This window comes from Bactrocera dorsalis, chromosome 5 (assembly GCF_023373825.1).
Source record: "Bactrocera dorsalis isolate Fly_Bdor chromosome 5, ASM2337382v1, whole genome shotgun sequence".
NCBI classification, from domain to species: domain Eukaryota; kingdom Metazoa; phylum Arthropoda; class Insecta; order Diptera; family Tephritidae; genus Bactrocera; species Bactrocera dorsalis.
The window spans coordinates 18611180-18632250 of NC_064307.1; the positions used below are offsets into that span (position 1 = coordinate 18611180).

A 21071-nucleotide genomic window follows, 5' to 3' on the forward strand; every position below is an offset into this window, starting at 1 on the left:
TCGACAAATTCAAAAGTTTTCCAATGCAACGATTTGATTTCGATCGTTCATTTTGTATGACAGCTATATGATATAGTGGTCCGATATCAGCGGATTCGAGTAGCTTATTGGGAAGAAAAAGAGGGGAGGAAAATTTCACATCGCCTTTCAAAACTGAAGGACTTTTTCACATATATACGCACACAGACAGAAGGGCAAATACACAGGTGTTACCAACATTTTGACAAACTTTATATATTCTGTTAGGGGTATAAGAAACCAGTAAGCGATATTTTAGGAATTTTCTGCAACATTTCATATAATTTTATTAATACGAAACTTTAACAATTATTCGTTTCTTACACTTAGCAACTTTAATACCTCTTCTTTATATCTCCCCAAATTGTATTCATTTTCGCCTTCATTTATAAGCAATTCTACGGTTTGTGCAAAATCTTGACTGACTTCCAATTTCGCGGCGTCAGTGGGTATGCCCCAATTTATTATTGCCTCTGCCGTTTGTTTTGACTTATTTCGTTCAAAACTATAATATTCCATATCTGCTTCCGATTTGTTTTGTTCCCATGGTTCAGTAACAAATGATTCATGATAGCAAGCAGTTAACAAATACATTGCATAATCATAGTTTTGTTTCCTCAAAGGACATCTATCCGCCACAATTGTTAGTATACCGGTGTTCGGGTTGTAACGATCACCAACTAAGCGTAAAAATTTATCCTTTGCATGTGCATCAAATTTCAAATCTGACAACTTAATATTCAGTGTTACACGCCGAGCATCTGGATTGCGTATGGTGGGTAGAGCATGACAGTAATCTGTACTTTTAACTTCGATAGGAAAATGTTTTTCCCATTTTTCCACAGACTCTAAGCCTTTAGGCCATGGTGTACAAAATTTTTTCAAAGCTTCACATTGTTGACGAATGGCCGGTGGTGTTAAATGTAGAAAATTTGGAATTTTCATAAGCTCCGCATTGACGAATTTAGATGGAGGTGCTGCACCCTTTTCTGTGTAACCTTGACGCAAAGGCAGTGGCACACTACTTGGTTGAAATGTACGTGGACCCGGCCACACAGCAGTCCAATCCTGATCCGTTGCCATTTTGAGATGACGAGGCGGCAGCGCTGCTTCTTTTTTGAATACACGACGTTTCTGTTGATCTGTTTGCTTAGCAGCACGCAAGTTGAGTACACGAAATTCTTAAATGAAAAAAGAGTAATTTTTATTTATATTTTGCTTTTCAAACTACTTGACGATTCTAACCTTCGTCGTCAAATTCATGCTTGGTACCAGCTGCTGGTTCCTCTTGTGTCTGACTGTATAGCCGTCTACCTGCTGCTGTGCTGGAATTACGTAAATTCCTCTCAAGCAGACGTGTTAAAGATGCCATTTTCTCTTACAATCGACCGTTCGTAAAAATCGTTAAACTATTTCTCTTACAAGTTATGCAGTCATTAATTTTTTCAGTTAAATTTGCTAAAATTTAATGCCGTAATAAAATTAATGGCACTCAAAAGAAAAACATGTCAAATGAATACCAGTGTTGTTATTTTAACGATTCGAACAGTGTTGCTTACACCTTATTGGAGATTAACGCTAATGGTCCATCCACACTCAACTTTCGGCGCTCTGCTTGAAAATTCATATTTTAACAGCAAAGCGAAGAAAGCAAAGAACATGTCACAATGAACGCGTTGCTTTCCGTGCTACTAAGCCTTAAAAATGGCAACAAAGCGTAAAACGATAAGAATTGCACACAATTTGATTTGCTTTCTTGCGTTTTGTTTTCGATGTGAACGTACTCATACAAAAGAATACATCGAACTTTGCTGTCAAAACAAAGGCCTGAAGCAAAGCGAAGGGAAAGTTCTATGTGAATTACCCATATGATCCAGTATGTATATAGGTTTCTGAACTAACTAATCTATATATATATATACATATATATATATATATATATTATATATATACACATATATAACTATCAAATATAATATATACGAATAGAAACACAAATATTCTTGAGGAGTGAGTAATTAATTAATTACATATAAGTAATTATATGTATAACTTTTACAAATTGGAGAAAATATACGCTGTTGTCGACAACCCTCTAACTTTCTGCGCAATAAAGTGCAGATTATACTTCATCAGCTGTTTTCTCTTATCAATGTTTTATTGTGTTTTAAAAGAATACATACATGCTCATCTGAAAATAATAACGTGTAAATAATCTTTTTCACGATCACTAAGATTTGTTACGAGTAATTTTTAGCTTAGGAAAAGATAAAGGTATACAAATCTCTTTGGCCAAGAAAACTACAACCAATGGAAATGATGGAGATAATTTGTTATTATTAAATTGATAAGATACAGGTGGTACAGTATGTGTAAATATCAGATTTTACAGCACAGTACTTATATTAATAAAATTCTATATATACTTTGTTATTCTCAGAAGTCGTTGATTGCATCTTACTCATAAGCGCATATGTACATATATCAGACTGTCCATTCGCAAAAGTTGTTAGTTGCTGTTTTCACTCGCATCAAGCGCATTTATACTACGGTCTCTGTATCCATAAAAAAGGCAGTTGAAAATATCTTGACTTTAGCATTTCTGCAAATATTTATTCATACAAGATCAAAATGGGTAAACCAGACTTGGACAGACGTGTTCTCTCCATACAAAGTCACGTGGTACACGGTTATGTCGGGAATAAGAGTGCTGCATTTCCATTACAGGTAAAGTATATGACCAATATACATTATATAGCATTCATCATTGCTGAGTAAACATTTATAAATTTACAGGTATTGGGTTTCGAAGTTGACGCCATAAATTCTGTGCAGTTATCTAATCACACTGGCTACAAAGCCATTAAAGGGCAAATATTGCAAGAAAAGGAACTTGGTACGCAATAATTATTCCTTAAAAAGTTCAATGTTAAATTTATATGTTTTTTTAGTTGAACTCTTTGAAGGATTGGAGGCCAATAACTTGCTACAATTTTACTCTCATTTACTAACGGGTTATACGGGTAATGGGTCATTTTTAAAACGAATTTCTTATATTGTAAAAAAGCTTAGGGAAATCAACCCCCGTTTGATATATGGTAAGCTATATCTAAATATCAGCAAATTGTCTTATTGAAAGCATTTTAAAATGAATTTAACATTTGTCTTACTAAATGTAGTTTGTGATCCTGTCATGGGCGATAACGGCAAAATGTATGTACCTGAAGATTTACTGCCAATTTATCGCGATGAAATTATACCCCTTGCCGATATAATAACTCCAAACCAATATGAAGTAGAATTACTAACGGAAAAAAAGATTACTAACGAAGACGATGTTTGGTCGGCGGTTCAATGGTTTCATGACCGCGGTATCGAAACAGTGGTGATTTCTAGCAGTGAACTGGGCCGAGAAAATGAGTTACGTGCTTTTTTGAGCAAGAAAAACGGCAGCCGCTATATAATAAATATTCCACGTCAAGGAAACGGTATATCATTTACAGGTAATTACGGTTAAAAGTGTTAAAATATGGTAAATGATGTAAAAGTATAGCTGAAAATTGCAAAAATTAAATCTTGCGGCAATTTTAGGTACTGGTGACCTCTTTGCTTCGCTTTTCCTGGCACACAGTCACTTCACGAATGATTTGGGAATCGCTTTTGAAAAAACGATAGCCTCATTGCAAGCTGTAATAAAACGCACACTTGAATCCATGCCCGAGGATGTTTTGTCCGGCAAACGTAAAGTAACTGCACAAGAGTGTGAACTTAAATTAATACAAAGTAAAGGTGTTATTGAAAGCCCACTGGTAGTGCTAAAGGCACAACAAATAAAATAACCGTAAAGCCGTTTTTATTTTACCGGTTTGTTGACACAGAACAAAAGCAATCAATCCCTATGGTGTTTAACTGGCATTTTGAGTCTACACATTCTATTTAAAAACGTTTACAATGTTTATATATGATAATTATTTATACGTATGTATGCTTGTTATTTGGCTGTACTTCGCATTGTTATATTATAATATTTAGAGGACAATAATAAATGTAAAATATTGTATGCAGAAAAAGAGAATTCCATTGAAAAGCATTCAACCCAAATGCTCACGCAAAACGTTTATGTTGTCACTCTAATGTACACAAGCTATTGCAATGACAATAAGTTTGTATATAAAAGCTTTACGCTGTGTAAATAGATGAGACAATTTCTAAAAGTGAACGAGTGACTAAGATGATCCGTTTAATTTCATTATTACTTTATTTGTGCGCTTTGCTTACGACCGCCTTGACTCAAGTTGTTGGTGTTGAAAATGTGTCGCCAGCTGAAGCCTCCATTTTGCCGTATTCGCTTAAAGCAACTATTGGGAATGATAATGGTGGCCGATATAAACTCATGGCGGTTAATCCTTCAAACAGCAATCAAGGAGTTGAAAACGAGCTTATTGAACAGCACAATATAAATAGTCCACAAATCCGTCGGAGTGAAGATACTTGGGACCGTATATCAGTTAATTATAAACATCAATTAGCTGAAGCAAAATCGCCTATAAATGAATTCGGTTACTTTAACCCGTATGCCGTTGCACCGCATACGTTGCATTCTGATATGAACCATTTCGGTGTTGGCACTATTGCGACGTCTCTACCAGTTTCACTGTTGTTGGCCCTTAATCTTGGTATGCTTTTATATTTATTTGTTAATACTGTGTCGGTGTTGTCGACCACTGCGTTGGGTACGAATTTTCGGCTACCTTATAATATGCACGAATACCACAGACGAGATGAATATAGCAATAAATATAATTAACACGAGTATCACACACGAGATGGATATATCAATATACATGTATAATTAAAGCTAAATTTATTTGCAACTGGAGTATAGCACAGAAATATATGTACATGTAAATGACGTATTTTCACAAATACAATTTTATCTTCGACTTGTGTTTTTAGTGGGAAATATTTCACACTAACAACAGCTTGTTTTGTGTTGATGTAGTTGTTCCAACATTACAGTTAAAAATCTTAGATTTAAATATATTGATATAAATACAATGTATCTGAATGATATATGTCTATATGTATGTAAGTATGTGTATATATGATTACTTGCAATATAGAGGATGTAAACTATAATACATAGATTTGGACTGAAAGTCAAGTGTAAATTAAACTATTTCTTAACTCTAAAAGAGGCGGCGCGGTTTATTCGAACGATAGGATCATTGCTATTAGCATTTACTGTGCGCACTGCTTGTCGTTTCACAATATTCGCTGTTGTCGCAAGTGCTAGAAAAATTATAAAATGTAGTTAAGATTCCACTACAGTATATAATTTTAATACTTACATTTAACCATAACACTACGCGGACTTTTACGTACGCGACCCGGACTGAATTTTTTATTTTCCTTTTGTACGCCAGCCGCTACAGTCTTTAAAAGCCCATGATGATTAAATGCCTTTGATTTCAACAATACTGCAATAAAAAATTGTTAAGTCAACTTATTTAAAATTAAGTTTATTGCAATAAATAACCACCATTCTTCATTCGATCCTTGTTGTTCGTTGGCACTTTAGCTATTTGCTCCGATAGTATATTACTGACAAAATTCTTTTTTCGCATTAAGCTGTTCGTTTCCTTGCTCTCTGTTACTGACTTTTTCGCACTCACATCCGTACTCGTACTGTACTCATCATCTGTGACACACGACAACACATGTGTTTCATCCATAATCGTATGTTTGATTGTAGGTTTTTTGAAATTACTAATGCAGTCATCAGAATCCGTGTCCTCCATAATATCTAAGTCAAAGTCATTCGTCAACTCTGTTCGTTGCAAACAAGGTCTTTTTACAGTGCTTGTGGATGTGGGCTCATCGGCGTTAGCAATTTTATGTAACCGTTTTCCTTTTCTTATCTTTAGTGTTGGAACTTCCAAATCTTCATCGCTGTCCTTTTTATAATCCTCTTGACCAAAATATGCATGTGTTTTTATAAAATGTTGTAACTGTTCGTATTTATCTTGCATATTTGTACTGAGATCATCATACGACTTATGTAGTAATTCGCATGCCATACCAAAGGCTTTGCGCAGTTTATCTGAATCCCGCAAAAATTCAGCATTTATGCCGGATATGTGGTTGATCGTAATATTTTGTTTTGAATGGCGCACTTCCAAGTCTTTTCCTTTTTCATATTTTTTCAAAATTTCAACATATTTAGATTCTTGTATTTCCTTCTTCAGTTTCTCTAGATCCTTATTTGCATCATGTAACTTTCGGCGCCAGCGCGTATATTCCTCTTCAAGCCGGGCGATTTCTTTATTGTAACCAGAGGTAGAAGCTGTAAGCATCTTTAGGAATAATACAAGATAATGAAAAAATAATTATTGTTATCATTTAAAAATATGTAAAAGAAATGATTTTAGTATATATGTACATAATTAACTACTTTAAAAAAAAAGAATTTTTATCATCAGTACGTAAAAATACATACATACATACGCAAAAAAGTTATTGTTTATTTAAAGACAATTATTTTTCATTAGATATCCATATGTAAATATGTACATACATATATACCTTTAAAACATAATAAGATATAAAATAGAGAGAATTGCCAAAACGTTGCTAACAGCTGATCAGCCCATCTGTTGAAATGCCAAAATTCATAATCGCTTGATAAAGCAATAGAAGTATCGGTGCGAAATATTTGTATCTATAAAATTAAACGCATTACTTTAAAGATGTACACAAGAAGAGCTTTCTCGATTTTACGGAATTTTTCAACGCGTGATTTGCATTTAGGAAATTTAAAATTTTCTCAAATTTTCCCAGGCACAAGCAATGTTCTTAAAACCTTGCCCTTGGCTAGGTTACCACAAGCACAGTCAACATTTATAAATACCTTACAGATACGAGGTTATGCAAAGAGCAAAGATAAGAAAAAGGAGAAAGGTAAAAAGGCGGGGAAAGTTGAAATCAATGAAGCACAGCTTCGCGAAGTAATAAATTTTGATGGCGTAAATGATCATATGCAGAAAGCGGTGCAACAGATGCGAGACGATTTTGTAAAACATTTGTCACTGCGTTCAACATCAGGCGCTATAGAAAGTCTGCGTGTGCATATCGACGGTGCTGAACATGAGTTACAAGAACTTGCACAAATTTCAAGAAAAAATCCTAAAACTATTGTTGTTAATATGATTGCTTTCCCTCAAACTATACCTGATGTTCTAAAAGCAATTGCAAATAGTGGCATGAATCTTAATCCACAACAGGATGGAACTACTATATTTATTCCTATACCGAAAGTCACAAAGGAACATCGTGAAAACCTATCGAAAAATGCAAAAACTCTTTTCATCAAGTATCGTGATTTAATTCGAGACATACAAAATAATACTATTAAAAAATTAAAGAAACAAAGTGATATATCGAAAGATGATATTTTCGCTATTCAAACACAAGTAACCGCTATAGCAGACAAGTACATAGCAGAAGCTGATAAATTACTTGCAACGAAACAAAAAGAGCTAATTGGCGAATCATAGTAGGTAAATTATGAAGTTTAGAGCGTTAAGACTGAATTGTTTCGGTAATAAAAAATAACTAAAGTTGCCACATAAAATCGTTGTTTTCTCTGTTTCAATATAAAATTATAAATATAAATTCGATTCACTAATGTTTTCGTATCGAATATAAACATATTATTTCATAAATGCACTTACCTCCTCTGATTTAATGGAATTCCGCTCAAGTAGCGTATTGTAAGCTATATTTTCCTTCTTCAGTTTCTCACGAAAGTTCATACTCTTGATTTTGCTTTGATTGACAATAACATATTCTTGTGTTTTAATAAAATTTGAATACACTTCATCGATCTTGCTGTACCAGGCTTTCAATTCGCTTTCATTATAAGATCGTGTGACTTCCGAAGATTTTTCAAGCTGAGTCACTTTAGCTTTAAGACGTTCGTTTTCAGCCATAAGTTCTGTAACTTTTTTTATATAGAAATCTTTAGGCATGTTGGATTTGAGCACATTTTGCTTAAGTGTTGTTCGAATCTTCTTCGCTCGGCTCGCATACTAAAATATGTTAAAAACATTTCATCATTAATAAATCAATAAAAAATATTATATTTAAAAAAATTTACGTACTTTTAAAGTGTTGTAGGTGTCCTCGTACGTCAACGAACTCATTGAAACATTAGCTACCATTAAGGTTTGACAATTACCTCCAAGGGAGTCCTTCAGTATACGTGTTAAGTTTGAATCCCGGTAAGGAATATGTTTCATTCCATCTGCCAATTTGTTGATGCAATTTCCTAATGCTAGTAAACTTTTATTTATGCTAGCACCTTCCTTAAAACGGACTCCTATTCCTTTTGTGCTGGCAGCTCGTTCACTGCCAGCCAAATCAATCATAGATAATTTCACTGTGCGTTTTGTACCGGTTTTGCGATCTGTCATTCGAATATGAACTTGGAAAATAGCATGAGAACGTGAACTCTCTGCATTGGCATCAGTTGGGTGCTGTGTGCGATTTGAGTTTCCTTGTGCCAGTAGTTGTAAAAGTTCATCGGCACTATAAATTGGCTTTAAAACGAGCCCACTAACAACTACACCATTCGAGTCCTCTCGCAGCTTTAATGGTCCAGTTTTTGTCAAAAGGTTCATTACTAATTCATTATAGACTTCTAAATAGCTTACGCCTACATCAAATTTATGAGTAGTGCTTTGGACTTGTATTTTTTCAAATAGTTCACGCATAGTAAGAAAAGTTAGACCAGGACATGTTTCACTGCCAAGCATAGTAAATGTCTTCCCTGCTCCAGTGGCACCGTAGACAAACACGGAACAGTTGTATCTAATAATGCATTTAATATTAATACATGTTTCATAAGGATAATGTACAGTTGTCACAGCTTACCCGTTCAACACTGAAGCAACTAAAGGTGATGTGCATTCTTCAAAAATTTGCTGATTTGTTGCTTCTGGATCATATACTCTGTCAAAATCCATACTGATTTTTTTATTGACACGTTTTGTAATATCTCGATAGTTCTGTTTTGTCCCTTGAAAAAAGAACTCATCATCCTCTTCATCGGGATCAAAGAGCAGAGTGTTGTTGTCCAATACCTTGACAATTTGGCGCTGGTTTTGTTCCAACTCCCTTCGATTGTAGGGCCGCACTCTTACCACAACTTTAATGTTTGTTTGTTCTGTAGACATTTCGTATTTTTTGTAATCTAGGCTTTGTAAATATTTTTTAAATCAAGCTAAAACTAAATTTTCGTACAGCGTCTTGTTTATGATGGATAAAATTGTTTTTGCTGCCAGTTTGAATATTCAACTGTTTGAAATCATTTTTAGGTTGGTAGCATTGCTTACCAATTCACAATAATGTGGCCATATTTATAAATTTTTACATAGAAATTGAGACTTTGAAATTCGAAGTTTCCTTAAGTGGCTCACTTTCGATTATAATTGAATTATACATTATTAATTATTTATGAAATTTTGTAATAAAAAATATGATCCTTATGATCTCCAACATAAAAAAGAAAAAAGAAGATCAACGCGTGTGACAATAGTAATTTTATTTTCATATAACAGATTTTTAGTATCTTATTTTATTATAGGGGAAATGCTTTGAGAAATATCCTTAAATAATTAAATTGCAAAATTGCAATTTTGGAATATTATTGTTAACTGGAAACAATAGATATTATAATAAATGTAAAAATTATTAAAAATTCGTAACAGAAATTAAAAAGAAAAAATTGTTTTATGCAACTCTGCGTGCTATGTCGTTTCATCGAAACTGTACGCCATTTTCATTTTCCATGAATCGCATTGACAGAAATTTGGCGATTTGCGTCCTTTTGCAAAAGTATAATTATTTTAGTAAACTTGTTGAAATCTAAGCCGGCAAATAAATTATTATAAATAAGCTATTTCAGCTGCAAAATTTTAAATAGTGCTAAATTATGAGTTCTGTGTTATTTGCTTGCTCAAAATGTTTCTCAAGACATCCATTTGAGGAATTGTCTGCAGGTCAACAGCTATGCAAGGTGAAGATCAAATTTATTTATGGTGGCACACAATAAGAAATTGAAACTCTTTGAAAATAATGTGTATAGAATGACGTAGTCAAACATTTTGTCGAACTGTGACGCCAATTTACCGAATCTATATATTATTGCTAAAGCAAATGCGCATTTGCAAATAGCATAGTGAAAGTAGCAACAGTGCTTTTTGTTGAGTGAAAGGTTTTCCAATTTTAAATATTTGACAAATAACTTTGTTTTTCAGAATTGCCGAGGAAATAGCTCCGTTGTTAAATGTACTTATTGTCGCACTGAATTTCAACCAACAAGGTAAGTACTACAATAAACCCAATATACACATACAATTCTTACAAACAAACATGAGAAATGTTTTCACTTCCAGCAAGAATCAGACAGCCTGTAAAAAATGTGAGCATTGTCTTAACAAGTATGGCAAACCTAATGCCTGTGAATGTTGCAAGATTGTAGCGGCGTTCGGAAACTCAAAATGTATAAGGTCGGTATACATGAGACTTATATTTATACATATGTAGTATCTAGTTTGGTATATAAAACGGATTCATAATTTCAAATGGATGCACAATAAAAAAATATGATACGGGTTTGGAAAATAGTATATAAAGAGTAAATTGTATGTTAATTTTAACGTAGTAGATTATCAAGTTGAATAATAAAAACTACTTTGATTAAAGCATTGTATCCCACACATTTTTTATATTGTGCTTTCGTATTTTTATATAGAAATTGTTAAGCTCTTAATTCTTTGTTAAACCAAAGATTGTAGTCTCTAATGTAGATTATTAAAAACAAACCCTTTACAAATGCAACGTTTATGAACGCAAACATTTCTTCTTCTTTTTTTCTCCTGCAACATATATCCATAAATACTCCTGTACCTTGCCCGTAAATGCAATGATTGATAGATGTGCAACCTACGAAGCGAAATATGGCCCACCGATACAATGTGATGAATGCAAGCAGCGATGTGCTTTCGATAAACGTGACGAGAACAAAAAGGTTAGAAAAGGAATAACACCTCATATACGCGAAATTCCGCGGTGAAATCTAATTGTATATTGGATTATCAAAAAATTCGATTTCATGAATTTAAGAAATAATATGTTCAGGAACGTTGCGTATAAGAAATTCCCGAAATGTATGCGTTCATAGACTCAAATACATTTACACTCTATTTTTTCATATAAAATGATTGATAATATCTAATTAGACCAACTTTTTTTATTATCCGTAGGTGAATGGTAAATTGCTTTGTTGGCTATGTACCAGTTCATTTAAGCGCGCTCTACTTAAGGCTCAACAAGAAGGACGAATATCGGCTAAAAAACGACAACATGAAAAATCTCATCGCGAGAGTTCAACATCAGGCAAAAAATCGTCTCGACCTTCAGCTGATATCAAAAGTACTGGCGCCGTTGGTGGGAGTGGAAGTAGTAATGCTATTACATCTTCAAGCAGTGATATGCCTGAAAAAATAAGTCGTACAGGATCTGGGGGAAGTGGTGGCAGTGGCAGTGGTAACGGCTCTGGAATGGGATTAAGTTCTATTGCAGCACCAGCAGTTATAACAATTGATCCCAATTCAGCGGATCATGTCGTGGCGATGACAAATTTAAAAGAACGTATCGCCAGTTTGGAAAAACGTCTACAACAAAAGGATAAAGAATTATTGGAAAAAGATAAATTAGTAAGCATTTGAAAGTGGTTACTCATAGAAATATAGTTATTGTTGTATATTTATTTCAGTTGACAGAGCTGAAAGGCAAGAATTTCGAAAAGGAAATCGAAATGCGCAACAAGTTAAAGGAAGTTGATAGGTTACATGATATGAAAGTAGAGAATCTTAATCGTAAAGTTAGTAGTCTCTTAAAAGAATTAGCTGCGGTTAAGAAGAGCTCAAAAAAGAATGGAACAAGTGGCGGTGCAAACGCTAAGGAGCGTCAAAGTGAACGTGAAAAACGGGAAAATCTTTCACCCAAAGAGGAGATTGTTGAGGAGGAGCAATCGCGTGAAAAGGAAGTAAAAGAGGAAAAGATAGATAAAGACGAACTTAAAAGTGACGAAGAACAAGAAACCGAAGAAAAGAGGAGTGTGGGTTCTGGTTCTAATAGCCCGGTAACAAATTGATGATTGTCACAGTAGAATGTGTTAGTTAAATTGTATAACAAAATTTTACGAGTGTATGCAACGCTTTCACATCAATATTCCACTTAATCAAGATGTATAAATTTTATACTAAATGTTTACTTTGTGAACCATTATGATGTTAAATTATGTTTTCAAGCATTATTTACATAATTATAAAATGAGCTGTTGTACCGTTTTTCATTAAAAATAAAAAATGTAAGAAAACTTAGTATCAATTATAAGAGTGTGTACATTAAGAATGGATGTCTATTTTTTTAATTTCCACACATAACAAATGTTTATGTAAGACTTTGTATTATTTTAAGTTGCTTAATGCACACTAAATCAATTGTCACTTTGTAGTTTGAGTAAGAATGATGTAAATTAAGGCTTTATTATAAGCTTTAGTTGAATGTGCATAGCGAATGATATTTTGGCTATTTAACATTTTATTTAATTAAAATTTTTAAAATTCAAGTTTTTAATTATTATGTTATGACTTCTGCAACGGCACTAAGAATATAGCTTATTTAAGTGAAGTGGAAAATCTTTAATTTGAATAAAAAAACAAAAAAAAGCACACTGCTGTTCATAGTTATTTACATATTTTATTTTTTTTAATCATAGTCATAGGTGAATAACTGCGATTATTTGTCTTACACATGCTAGGTGAAAGTAAGAACTAAATATTAGATATTCAGCGCATGAATGCTCTATATCTATCAGGTAATCACATGGAAAATAGCATCATTTTGAACAGTATGCCTCAATTGTTCAGTTGATCAATGTGGTTTGGGTTTGTGGCCATCCACATAGAAATTTCGTGTTGCGCTGGGCAACTGCAATTGTAAACCATCCAATTCCTTTGTTAATACTATTTGACAACCTAGACGTGAATTTTCTCGTAAGAAGGGAGCCATATCCAACAAGTCGTCTTCTTTTTCGTCCGCTTCCGGCAACTGATCGAAATGATTTCCAATTACGTACACATGACAAGTTGTGCAGGCCAGTGATGCTTCACAAGCGCCTGTAAATTAATAATTGTAATACAATAAAACTATTTTTATTTAGTAGTCAGAAACCTTCCATTTCGATTCCATAACGATGTGCTAAGTAGAGAACATTATCACCAACTTTTCCTTTGACTTCAGTGCGTTTACCATCTTTGTCGATGTACGTAACACGAACACTGAAATTATTACAAATTTTTAGCTCATTGTACAAAGTGATTGTCTTAAGTTCTCAGTGTGAGTTCAAGCGAATACTTTGTAGTTTTAAGCATTAATAAAGTTTGATAGCGAAAATAGATGAAATCGCACTGAGAAATAGGTGTTTTCGGTAAACTTTTGCGTACATTTCGTCGTCTGATTTGGGATCTTGCCATTCATATTCACCATGGAGTAGTGCTAGAACAATGAAAATTATGTACCATTTTAATATAATAAGAAATTCAGTCCTTACTATTGGTTGTATGCATCCACCTCGATGACGGCAACAGTTGAATGGGTGGATTATTATGTGAAATATTCCTAAATTGCCGCAACAATAAACGGATCATGTTAATTGTTTTTGAGGTTATTATAAAACAGCTGATATTTGTTTTTGCGCCATCTACGAATTACGAAAGGCCGAACAGTAACATCGAAAATTCGAAGCCGCTATACATATTTGTCAAATAAGTTTTGCAGTTTGCTTTTATATTGTTTTTCGTAAACAATTGCCATAATTACAAACAAGTTGAGTATAATTTCTGGACGGACATTAATTATTTTATATTTAAGGGAGTAAATATTACCATAAAATGTATGGATTGCTTAATAGTTAAAATATTCCGGAAAACTATATGATTTATGATTGCAGCTCATTTATATGCCAGTTCTTTTTAAGTAAATTCAAAACCTATTCGTACTCGTTTATGGTGGACAGCAGCAAATGACAATGGACAAAATTGACAGTGATATATTAAAAGTTATAAATTCTTTGGAATGTGCTAAAAAACAATGTCTCCATTGTAAAGATGGTATTGCAGCTATAACAAGTACTATTCGAAATACTCTGTTGGAAATTAATGACATTCAGGAGCGAAATCAGGACCGTCGTCATGGAGAGCTTATGGCTTTATTTGAAAAGTATTTCAAAAATGATCAATGTAAAGTTTTTGGAACATCCGCGAATGTAAGTTTAGAAAATTCAACAGATTCTTCCAATTCGTTGAACAGTGAACATTTCGTTAAGGATGTGGAACAGCCACAAGTTGACAAGCAAGCTGAAAATATTATTGTTTCGAAGACACAGGAAAATAAGCAATCTGTGAATGTACGAAAGCGTCGTGTAAGTTTAAGAGAAAACGTTACACAAGCAACACCTTCGAAAAATTCTACGGAGGAAATCAACAGTTTCAAAGTAGAGCCTATATCATGTACTAGTCCAACGGAAAGGGTAAATGTGAAAGCAAATCAAAGAGATGAACTTATTGCCATGCGTGAAAAAATGCTTGCCATTCAGCGACGAAAAATGGAGGATCGAGAACGTAGAAAACGTGAGAGTAGTGCTAGGTAGAGCATTAAAACAATGTTATATTTTCATATTATCTTAAATATTTATAAATAAAGGTACAAATATATTATTTGGATAAATTAGTTTTAACTTTTAAAACAAGGAAATTCTTATTCGCACCCGACTTTTCTGTTCTCGCTCCTTATTACTATTGTTACCCGTATAACGATCTTCTGAATTTGACTGACGACGAAAATTAGTTTGGGGAGTTCGTGAATGTTGTTCAGTTTTCACTCAATCTCGAGAGTAAGTTAGCTGCCAAAACAAAAAAATGCTTAATTAGTACTAATATTGTGTACATATATAATAACTAATAGTTATATTTCTGTTGCAAATATTGGAACATTTCTTATGTATTCACTAACTGAACTATAGATAACTTACAAAACCATAATTCATAAAATCTGCTGCAACCGGAATGGCTAATTATGATTTACGGTTGTGGCAGATATCTTTGATATAAATCCCCATTTAACACTTGGTCATTATCCTTATGTCGATATTTATGGCATTCGCCATATTGTGTACATAAACGCAGCCAACGTTCATGATTTTCAATGTGTATGAGAACTTTCGAATCAAATGTTTATAATGATCTTCTGATCTATGTCGATAATGTCTCGAAGTGCTACTCAAATTTGTTCTCGCTTCCGTTTACTGTTATCGCCTATACTATATAACGATCTTTTGAATTTGACCGACGGCGAAAATTAGTTCGGCGAGTTTTTGAATGGTTTTCCAATATTCGCATCATTCTCTCTTAAATGCCTGTCATTTTTAAAAACATTAAACATCGAGCTTCAAGAAATTTTTAAGAAAATTTACAAAAATTGCTTCGAAGCGCGCTGTCAAAATCACCATATAAAATCCATGGAGATCACGAATTTTTGACTGTAAGATGCCGTCACCGCTTTTATTTAGGGACGGCAGTAAGTTTATAGCGATGGCCTTCGTGTTTTTCTATCGAATTTCATAATAAGCTCATCAAAGCAAGTTGTTTGTTTATAGCGGCGTAAGTAACTGTCCCGTTGTGTTCAATATGTTCGTATTCTCTTGCTTTGTGTGATGTGTGGATTGCTTTGTACACTAGTACTTTTTATTAAAATATGATATGATTTATCTAAATTGCTTCAACGAAATACAAATTGTTTATATGTGTTTTCAAAACCTTTTAATTGTATTAAATTGAAAGATATATGTATTTAAAGAACGTGTTAAATATTTTAGCTTACACTGATTTTTGAATTAAAAACCTAAAATATTATATTGTTACGAATTTACTCTTTGCTAGTTCACTTTGTTAGGTTCGTATCTCTGGATTGACAAATAAAATCAACACTGTTTAATTAATTCGACAACTCTTTATTTCACAACTCGTCTACACTATAGCAGTTTACTCTTAGCACTGATTGATTACGTTGGCGCTGCCACGGCTTATATAGCCACGCACTTCTCGCTGATGCCGACGTGTCCTTCTAGAATATCGCGTCTGGAAATTTCCAGAACATACGGCTATACGGCGCCAGACGCAAGCAGACAGCCGCGGCGCCAGACTCAGCAATTGTTTAACTAGACAAGCAGACAGTGCGGCGCCAGATGTCTACAACAAGACAAATGCTATTCCATATACCTACAGCTATTGTTCATAATAAGGGATTTTTGAATTAAAAACCTAAAATATTATATGTATGTATGTATTATTGAAGAACCGTTTATATTTAATGTCAAATATTAATATAATAAAAATCGTTAATATCGCACAGAGACCGTATTTTATCTGCCTTCTCTATAATATAAGTTCTCTGTCTTCTCTATTATATACGTTCTTTGCTTTACTTTTAATATCAGCTGTTATTTCTAATACGTAGCTACATAGTGGTTGTCAGGAATTGTTTATTTTTTAATGTGGCATACGTATTAACAATATTTAACCGAAATAGCGGTTTGGCAATAAAAATATATTCCAGAAAAGCATGTAATGCATTTGTTTTATTAAAGTTAGTTATTCTCCGTAAGGAAATCAACAAAAATTTAGCCAACCTACCGGAAGAAGCTGGATGCCAAATTCGGTAAGATCTCCTGGGTAAGTTTTTAACATAGCACAAGACTTACTGAAATTTTTATACATTTGCCTAAATATATTTGATTTTGAAGACAGTTCAATCCGATAAAATTACAAAGTGTAGTTAATTTGGTATTACATACGATTTAACGCGTAGCTAATTGCGTGCATTCAAATAATTATTTTTGGAATCTTTTTTTTTAAACTATTTACATTTTAAATACACAGTAAGACATCTGATGAATTTTGGAAACCTGTTATATATCGCCGCACACATATATATGGTATCTAAGTATTCATATGTATTAAATGGTGCTGAACAAAATACTTGTAAACATAAACACAAAAGAAGCTGGTCTTATCACGTTTTGGATAGTAATAACTCAAAAGCGCGCATAAGATTGATAAACCGAATTTATTATTGTAGATAATAAAATTCCATTTAATTTTCAGCAGCTGCAAACCTTTTTATTTAATTTCTCCTAATTTTGAAGATATTTTCTACCTATTCATTTTTCACTAGTGCTAAATATAAATCTATGTACTCTGCTTTATATGTAATTCTCTTAGGTAAAAAATTACCTAATTCTTTGTTAAATTTAATAACCTCTCGGTTTGATTTACTAAAAATTTGTAATAAAAAACCTGGGCTGATATTCAACAAGTAGGTATAGAACACATACGTATCAGCAATTTTCAATTACTTCCGGATGTTCCTTATCTTATTTGCCTCGGTAACTGAGCGTGCTTAGGCATTTGCTTAGTTGGCATTTGTTCTTCTTTTTGCTTTGTTGGTCGTTAAGTTTTATCACAACTTTAATGTTCAACGGTTTCTGTGAAAACTTTTGCTAACTTGCTTGCGCTATATTCTTCTGTAGGTTTATATATGTATATCATGTACTTATTATTATAGTTTTTTTAATCATTGCCATTTTTTAAAACCAACTGTGTTATCAAATGAACTGTATGTAAGTATATATTTATTTGCCAATATTGTGTATGCTACCAAGTCCGTCATTCTTTTTGAAACACCTTTTTTATTTTGCTTTTAGATAAAGTGGCATAGTTGTGTCTTTACCGTGTTGGTGCCTGGACCGCAGCAATAGGCTGAAACTGAAGCAATATTAGGAAAATTAATTGCAACGTGTGCATTTATATATTTAGTAACACAAAAATGCGTCGTCGAAATGTAAAATGGATTTTAAAAGCAGCTATATTATTGATTTTATCATTCATTTTGTTCCTTCTGATCACGAGTTGGATATCTTCAAGCCCCTATAGAAATAAATTGCCCATTTTGACGCCAAACCGTGCTGAAAATTTGCGTGCGCATAAAAAAAATTCTGAGGACGTGGACAATGCCGCAGAAAGCGAAGTTGAAGCACCAAAACTGCCACGATTGAATAATGATGTGAGTAGGGAAAACCGTCAATTGTTGATGCCAAATAATCTCAAAAAAGATTGGCATGATATTTTGGCTATGGAACGCGATCAGAAACGAGTTGGACTCGGTGAAGGCGGCGTAAGAGCTGCCCTAAACGATGAATCGCAAAAGGATTTGGAGCAGAAGATGTCTTTAGAAAATGGTTTCAATGCGTTACTTTCCGATTCCATCTCTGTAAATCGTTCACTACCTGATATTCGTTATGAAGGGTGAGTTTTGTTTGACATTCATGTAATGTTAATTATAGTATTATAAATACATATTTTCTTTTTATTTCCTTGCAGATGTAAAAATAAGAAATATCTTGCTAAATTACCTTCAGTGAGCATCATAATTCCATTCTACAACGAGCATTTGGGTGTACTTATGCGTTCTGTGCATAGTCTTATAAATCGTTCGCCTCCAGAGTTGTTAAAGGAAATCATTCTAGTGGATGATTTTAGTGATCGCGAGTACTTATTCGAACAACTCGAACAATATGTGGCCGAAAACTTTCCCAAGGTACAAATCGTACGTTTGAAAGAACGTACCGGACTGATTGGTGCGCGCATGGCGGGTGCACGTCACGCTACTGCGGATGTACTTATCTTTTTGGATTCGCACATTGAGGCAAACTATAATTGGCTGCCACCGTTGTTAGAGCCGATTGCAAAAAACAAGAGAATCTCGGTGTGTCCCTTCATCGACGTTATTGATCATAGTAATTTTGAGTATAGAGCTCAAGATGAAGGTGCACGTGGCGCTTTCGACTGGGAGTTTTATTATAAACGTTTACCATTGTTACCGGAAGATTTGGAGGATAGAACAAAACCATTTAGGAGTCCTGTTATGGCTGGTGGTCTGTTTGCTATATCAAGTGAATTCTTTTGGGAATTAGGCGGTTATGATGAAGGCCTCGATATCTGGGGTGGTGAACAATACGAGTTGAGTTTCAAGATTTGGATGTGTGGTGGTGAACTTTTGGATGCACCCTGTTCACGTGTTGGTCACATATATAGAGGTCCACGTAATTCACAACCCAGTCCACGAAAAAGTGATTACTTGCACAGAGTAAGTGTATACACTTTGCGAAGTGAATTCAAATATAATGAAGTATTTAAGCTCAAATTATTATCATTATGAAATTTTTAAACGAATTTCCTCTTTTGTTTTTAATTATAGAACTACAAACGTGTCGCTGAGGTGTGGATGGACGAATACAAGACATATTTATATGATCATGGTCAAGGTGTATATGAAAACATTGATCCGGGTGATTTAAGCCAACAGAAAGCGATACGTGAAAAACTCAAATGCAAGTCCTTCAAATGGTTCATGGAGAATGTGGCATTTGATTTGCCTAAAAAATATCCACCGGTTGAGCCGCCCGATTACGCTTTTGGCGCTATACAAAGTGTGGCTGAGCCAACTCTTTGTGTAGATACAATGGGTAAACCGCGTCATTCAAAAATCGGTCTCTATCCGTGTGCACCGAATCTGAAGAAACCGCAAAGAAATCAAAATTGGGCTTTAAGCTGGCACAAAGATTTGCGTTTACGCTTCAAAACCGACTGTTTAGATGTGCAACAGCAACCGCCAAATGCACCCGTATGGCTTTGGGACTGTCACGGTATGGGTGGAAATCAGTTTTGGTATTATGATCGCGCTGAAAAATGGCTTATTGCTGGTAAGGGCAGTGAACGTTGCTTGCAGGCAGCGCCAAGTAAACGCGCAATTTATATTAACCGCTGCGATTCGGATGATCCCTATATGAAATGGAATTTCGGTAACGTGAATAACACAGCGTTAGACTTGTTTTTTGTACAAGCGCCGAATAATGCATAGTCACTATCAAAATCATAACTTGCCATTTTTGGATCTAGAGTAGATATAAACCGTATTTAGAAATATATCTAATATCTTGTTTGTAAAACAGTCATAGTTTAAGTTAACAGTGGACAGACCGGTTCATGTGTTTTTTTTTCTGTTTTGAAGTCCGCGTTCCTATCACTCTTTTATACAATTTTTATTGTACTGTTAAATGGTTGATATAATTTAAAAAACATATTCTAATGTACTTCCATTTAATAATTTCTATTTAATTATAATTCTTAAAATAAGCTGCCCTTGCCAATTCGATTTTGTAAAATACAAAAAAAAAGTATTAATTAATATTTGCACAATATTATTTAGCTCAGAAAAGCTTAATCATTTTTGAAATCATATCAAAATTATGCACAAAATAAAATTCAAAGAAGAATGCGCTCATATTTTTAAATGCGTGACAATATAATGACTATTTATACCTTTGCATAGATATATTATAGTAAGACCTGTGTTTTTAAGGTTAGAAACTGAAGTGTTTTTGTAAATAAGTATATTTGTAATAAATGATGGAAAAATATTAGAACTTTCTTACATGTATATGTATCTATTGATAAAGAAAGGAAAAATAATTTAAAATAAATATAATGGTTCATCATTCCAAAAGAAAACATTATTTTTAAATGTGGGTTAATATACTTGGGGAATTTAAAAAATCGATTATGTGTTTTCAATAAATCTCGAATGTGCATACATATGTATATTTAAGCATATTTTTCCAAAATATGAAGTCGATCCGGCAAATAGTTTCGAAAATATGAGCACGTTTTCTCGGAACGTCATTGTCAGCGTCGGTGAGGAAAATTACTTCGGTCCGGCTGGACCGAGCTACTTGAAATTTTAGCAGGACTTTTTTCCGATGGTAAAGCTCCAAGAAATAAAATTTTCAATTTTCAAGGCGCTTTTCA

General features: G+C 33.7%; 8 protein-coding genes and 1 long non-coding RNA gene across 13 annotated transcripts; 5 read left to right on the forward strand and 4 right to left on the reverse strand.

The window, feature by feature from the left end:
* Positions 1-271: 271 nt before the first annotated feature.
* Positions 272-1673, reverse strand: LOC105225138 (28S ribosomal protein S35, mitochondrial). Of its 2 annotated transcripts, XM_049458976.1 has the most exons (3): positions 1539-1673; positions 1264-1476; positions 272-1199 (listed from the first exon to the last, which is right to left on the reverse strand). In XM_049458976.1, exons 2-3 carry the CDS (start codon positions 1388-1390, stop codon positions 328-330), a joined length of 999 nt encoding a protein of 332 aa, XP_049314933.1. In that variant the 5' UTR covers positions 1391-1476; positions 1539-1673; the 3' UTR covers positions 272-327. The 2 variants fall into 2 exon arrangements, with proteins under 2 accessions (XP_049314933.1, XP_011201781.2); XM_011203479.4 differs by lacking the exon at positions 1539-1673 and having other exon boundaries at positions 1264-1532.
* A 550-nt stretch (positions 1674-2223) lies between these two features.
* LOC105225140 (pyridoxal kinase) lies at positions 2224-4093 on the forward strand. The gene is made up of 6 exons (XM_011203480.4): positions 2224-2384; positions 2459-2745; positions 2815-2914; positions 2970-3116; positions 3198-3521; positions 3610-4093. The coding sequence occupies exons 2-6, from the start codon at positions 2650-2652 to the stop codon at positions 3855-3857; spliced, it is 915 nt and encodes a 304-aa protein (XP_011201782.2). The 5' UTR covers positions 2224-2384; positions 2459-2649; the 3' UTR covers positions 3858-4093.
* Positions 4094-4865: 772 nt separating this feature from the next.
* Positions 4866-9384, reverse strand: LOC105225141 (kinesin-like protein KIF18A). Its single transcript, XM_011203482.4, has 6 exons — positions 8953-9384; positions 8181-8889; positions 7752-8108; positions 5561-6374; positions 5370-5498; positions 4866-5310 (listed from the first exon to the last, which is right to left on the reverse strand). Exons 1-6 carry the CDS (start codon positions 9252-9254, stop codon positions 5195-5197), a joined length of 2427 nt encoding a protein of 808 aa, XP_011201784.2. The 5' UTR covers positions 9255-9384; the 3' UTR covers positions 4866-5194.
* LOC109579178 (ribosome-recycling factor, mitochondrial) lies at positions 6665-7651 on the forward strand. Its single transcript, XM_011203481.4, has one exon. It carries the CDS (start codon positions 6768-6770, stop codon positions 7572-7574), a length of 807 nt encoding a protein of 268 aa, XP_011201783.2. The 5' UTR covers positions 6665-6767; the 3' UTR covers positions 7575-7651.
* A 463-nt stretch (positions 9385-9847) lies between the features above and the next one.
* Positions 9848-12818, forward strand: LOC105225144 (protein FAM76A). The gene is made up of 6 exons (XM_011203484.4): positions 9848-10096; positions 10338-10402; positions 10476-10589; positions 11017-11110; positions 11346-11798; positions 11858-12818. The coding sequence occupies exons 1-6, from the start codon at positions 10013-10015 to the stop codon at positions 12236-12238; spliced, it is 1191 nt and encodes a 396-aa protein (XP_011201786.1). The 5' UTR covers positions 9848-10012; the 3' UTR covers positions 12239-12818.
* Positions 12819-12826: 8 nt separating this feature from the next.
* LOC105225143 (adrenodoxin-like protein 1, mitochondrial) lies at positions 12827-13935 on the reverse strand. The gene is made up of 4 exons (XM_011203483.4): positions 13700-13935; positions 13593-13644; positions 13321-13427; positions 12827-13265 (listed from the first exon to the last, which is right to left on the reverse strand). The coding sequence occupies exons 1-4, from the start codon at positions 13794-13796 to the stop codon at positions 13021-13023; spliced, it is 501 nt and encodes a 166-aa protein (XP_011201785.2). The 5' UTR covers positions 13797-13935; the 3' UTR covers positions 12827-13020.
* Positions 13903-14864, forward strand: LOC105225145 (uncharacterized). Of its 2 annotated transcripts, XM_011203487.4 has the most exons (3): positions 13903-14041; positions 14099-14413; positions 14474-14864. In XM_011203487.4, the coding sequence occupies exons 2-3, from the start codon at positions 14171-14173 to the stop codon at positions 14795-14797; spliced, it is 567 nt and encodes a 188-aa protein (XP_011201789.2). In that variant the 5' UTR covers positions 13903-14041; positions 14099-14170; the 3' UTR covers positions 14798-14864. The 2 variants fall into 2 exon arrangements, with proteins under 2 accessions (XP_011201789.2, XP_011201787.2); XM_011203485.4 differs by having other exon boundaries at positions 14099-14864.
* Positions 14813-16441, reverse strand: LOC109579468 (uncharacterized). Its single transcript, XR_002183868.3, has 2 exons — positions 15179-16441; positions 14813-15049 (listed from the first exon to the last, which is right to left on the reverse strand). It is a non-coding gene; the product is annotated as an uncharacterized LOC109579468 (long non-coding RNA).
* A 174-nt stretch (positions 16442-16615) lies between these two features.
* On the forward strand, positions 16616-20527 carry LOC105225146 (N-acetylgalactosaminyltransferase 6). Of its 3 annotated transcripts, none has more exons than XM_049456945.1 (4): positions 16616-16877; positions 17909-18509; positions 18585-19350; positions 19462-20527. In XM_049456945.1, exons 2-4 carry the CDS (start codon positions 18031-18033, stop codon positions 20122-20124), a joined length of 1908 nt encoding a protein of 635 aa, XP_049312902.1. In that variant the 5' UTR covers positions 16616-16877; positions 17909-18030; the 3' UTR covers positions 20125-20527. The 3 variants fall into 3 exon arrangements, with proteins under 3 accessions (XP_049312902.1, XP_049312903.1, XP_011201790.2); XM_049456946.1 differs by having other exon boundaries at positions 16639-16863; XM_011203488.4 differs by lacking the exon at positions 16616-16877 and adding an exon at positions 17685-17824.
* Positions 20528-21071: the final 544 nt, after the last annotated feature.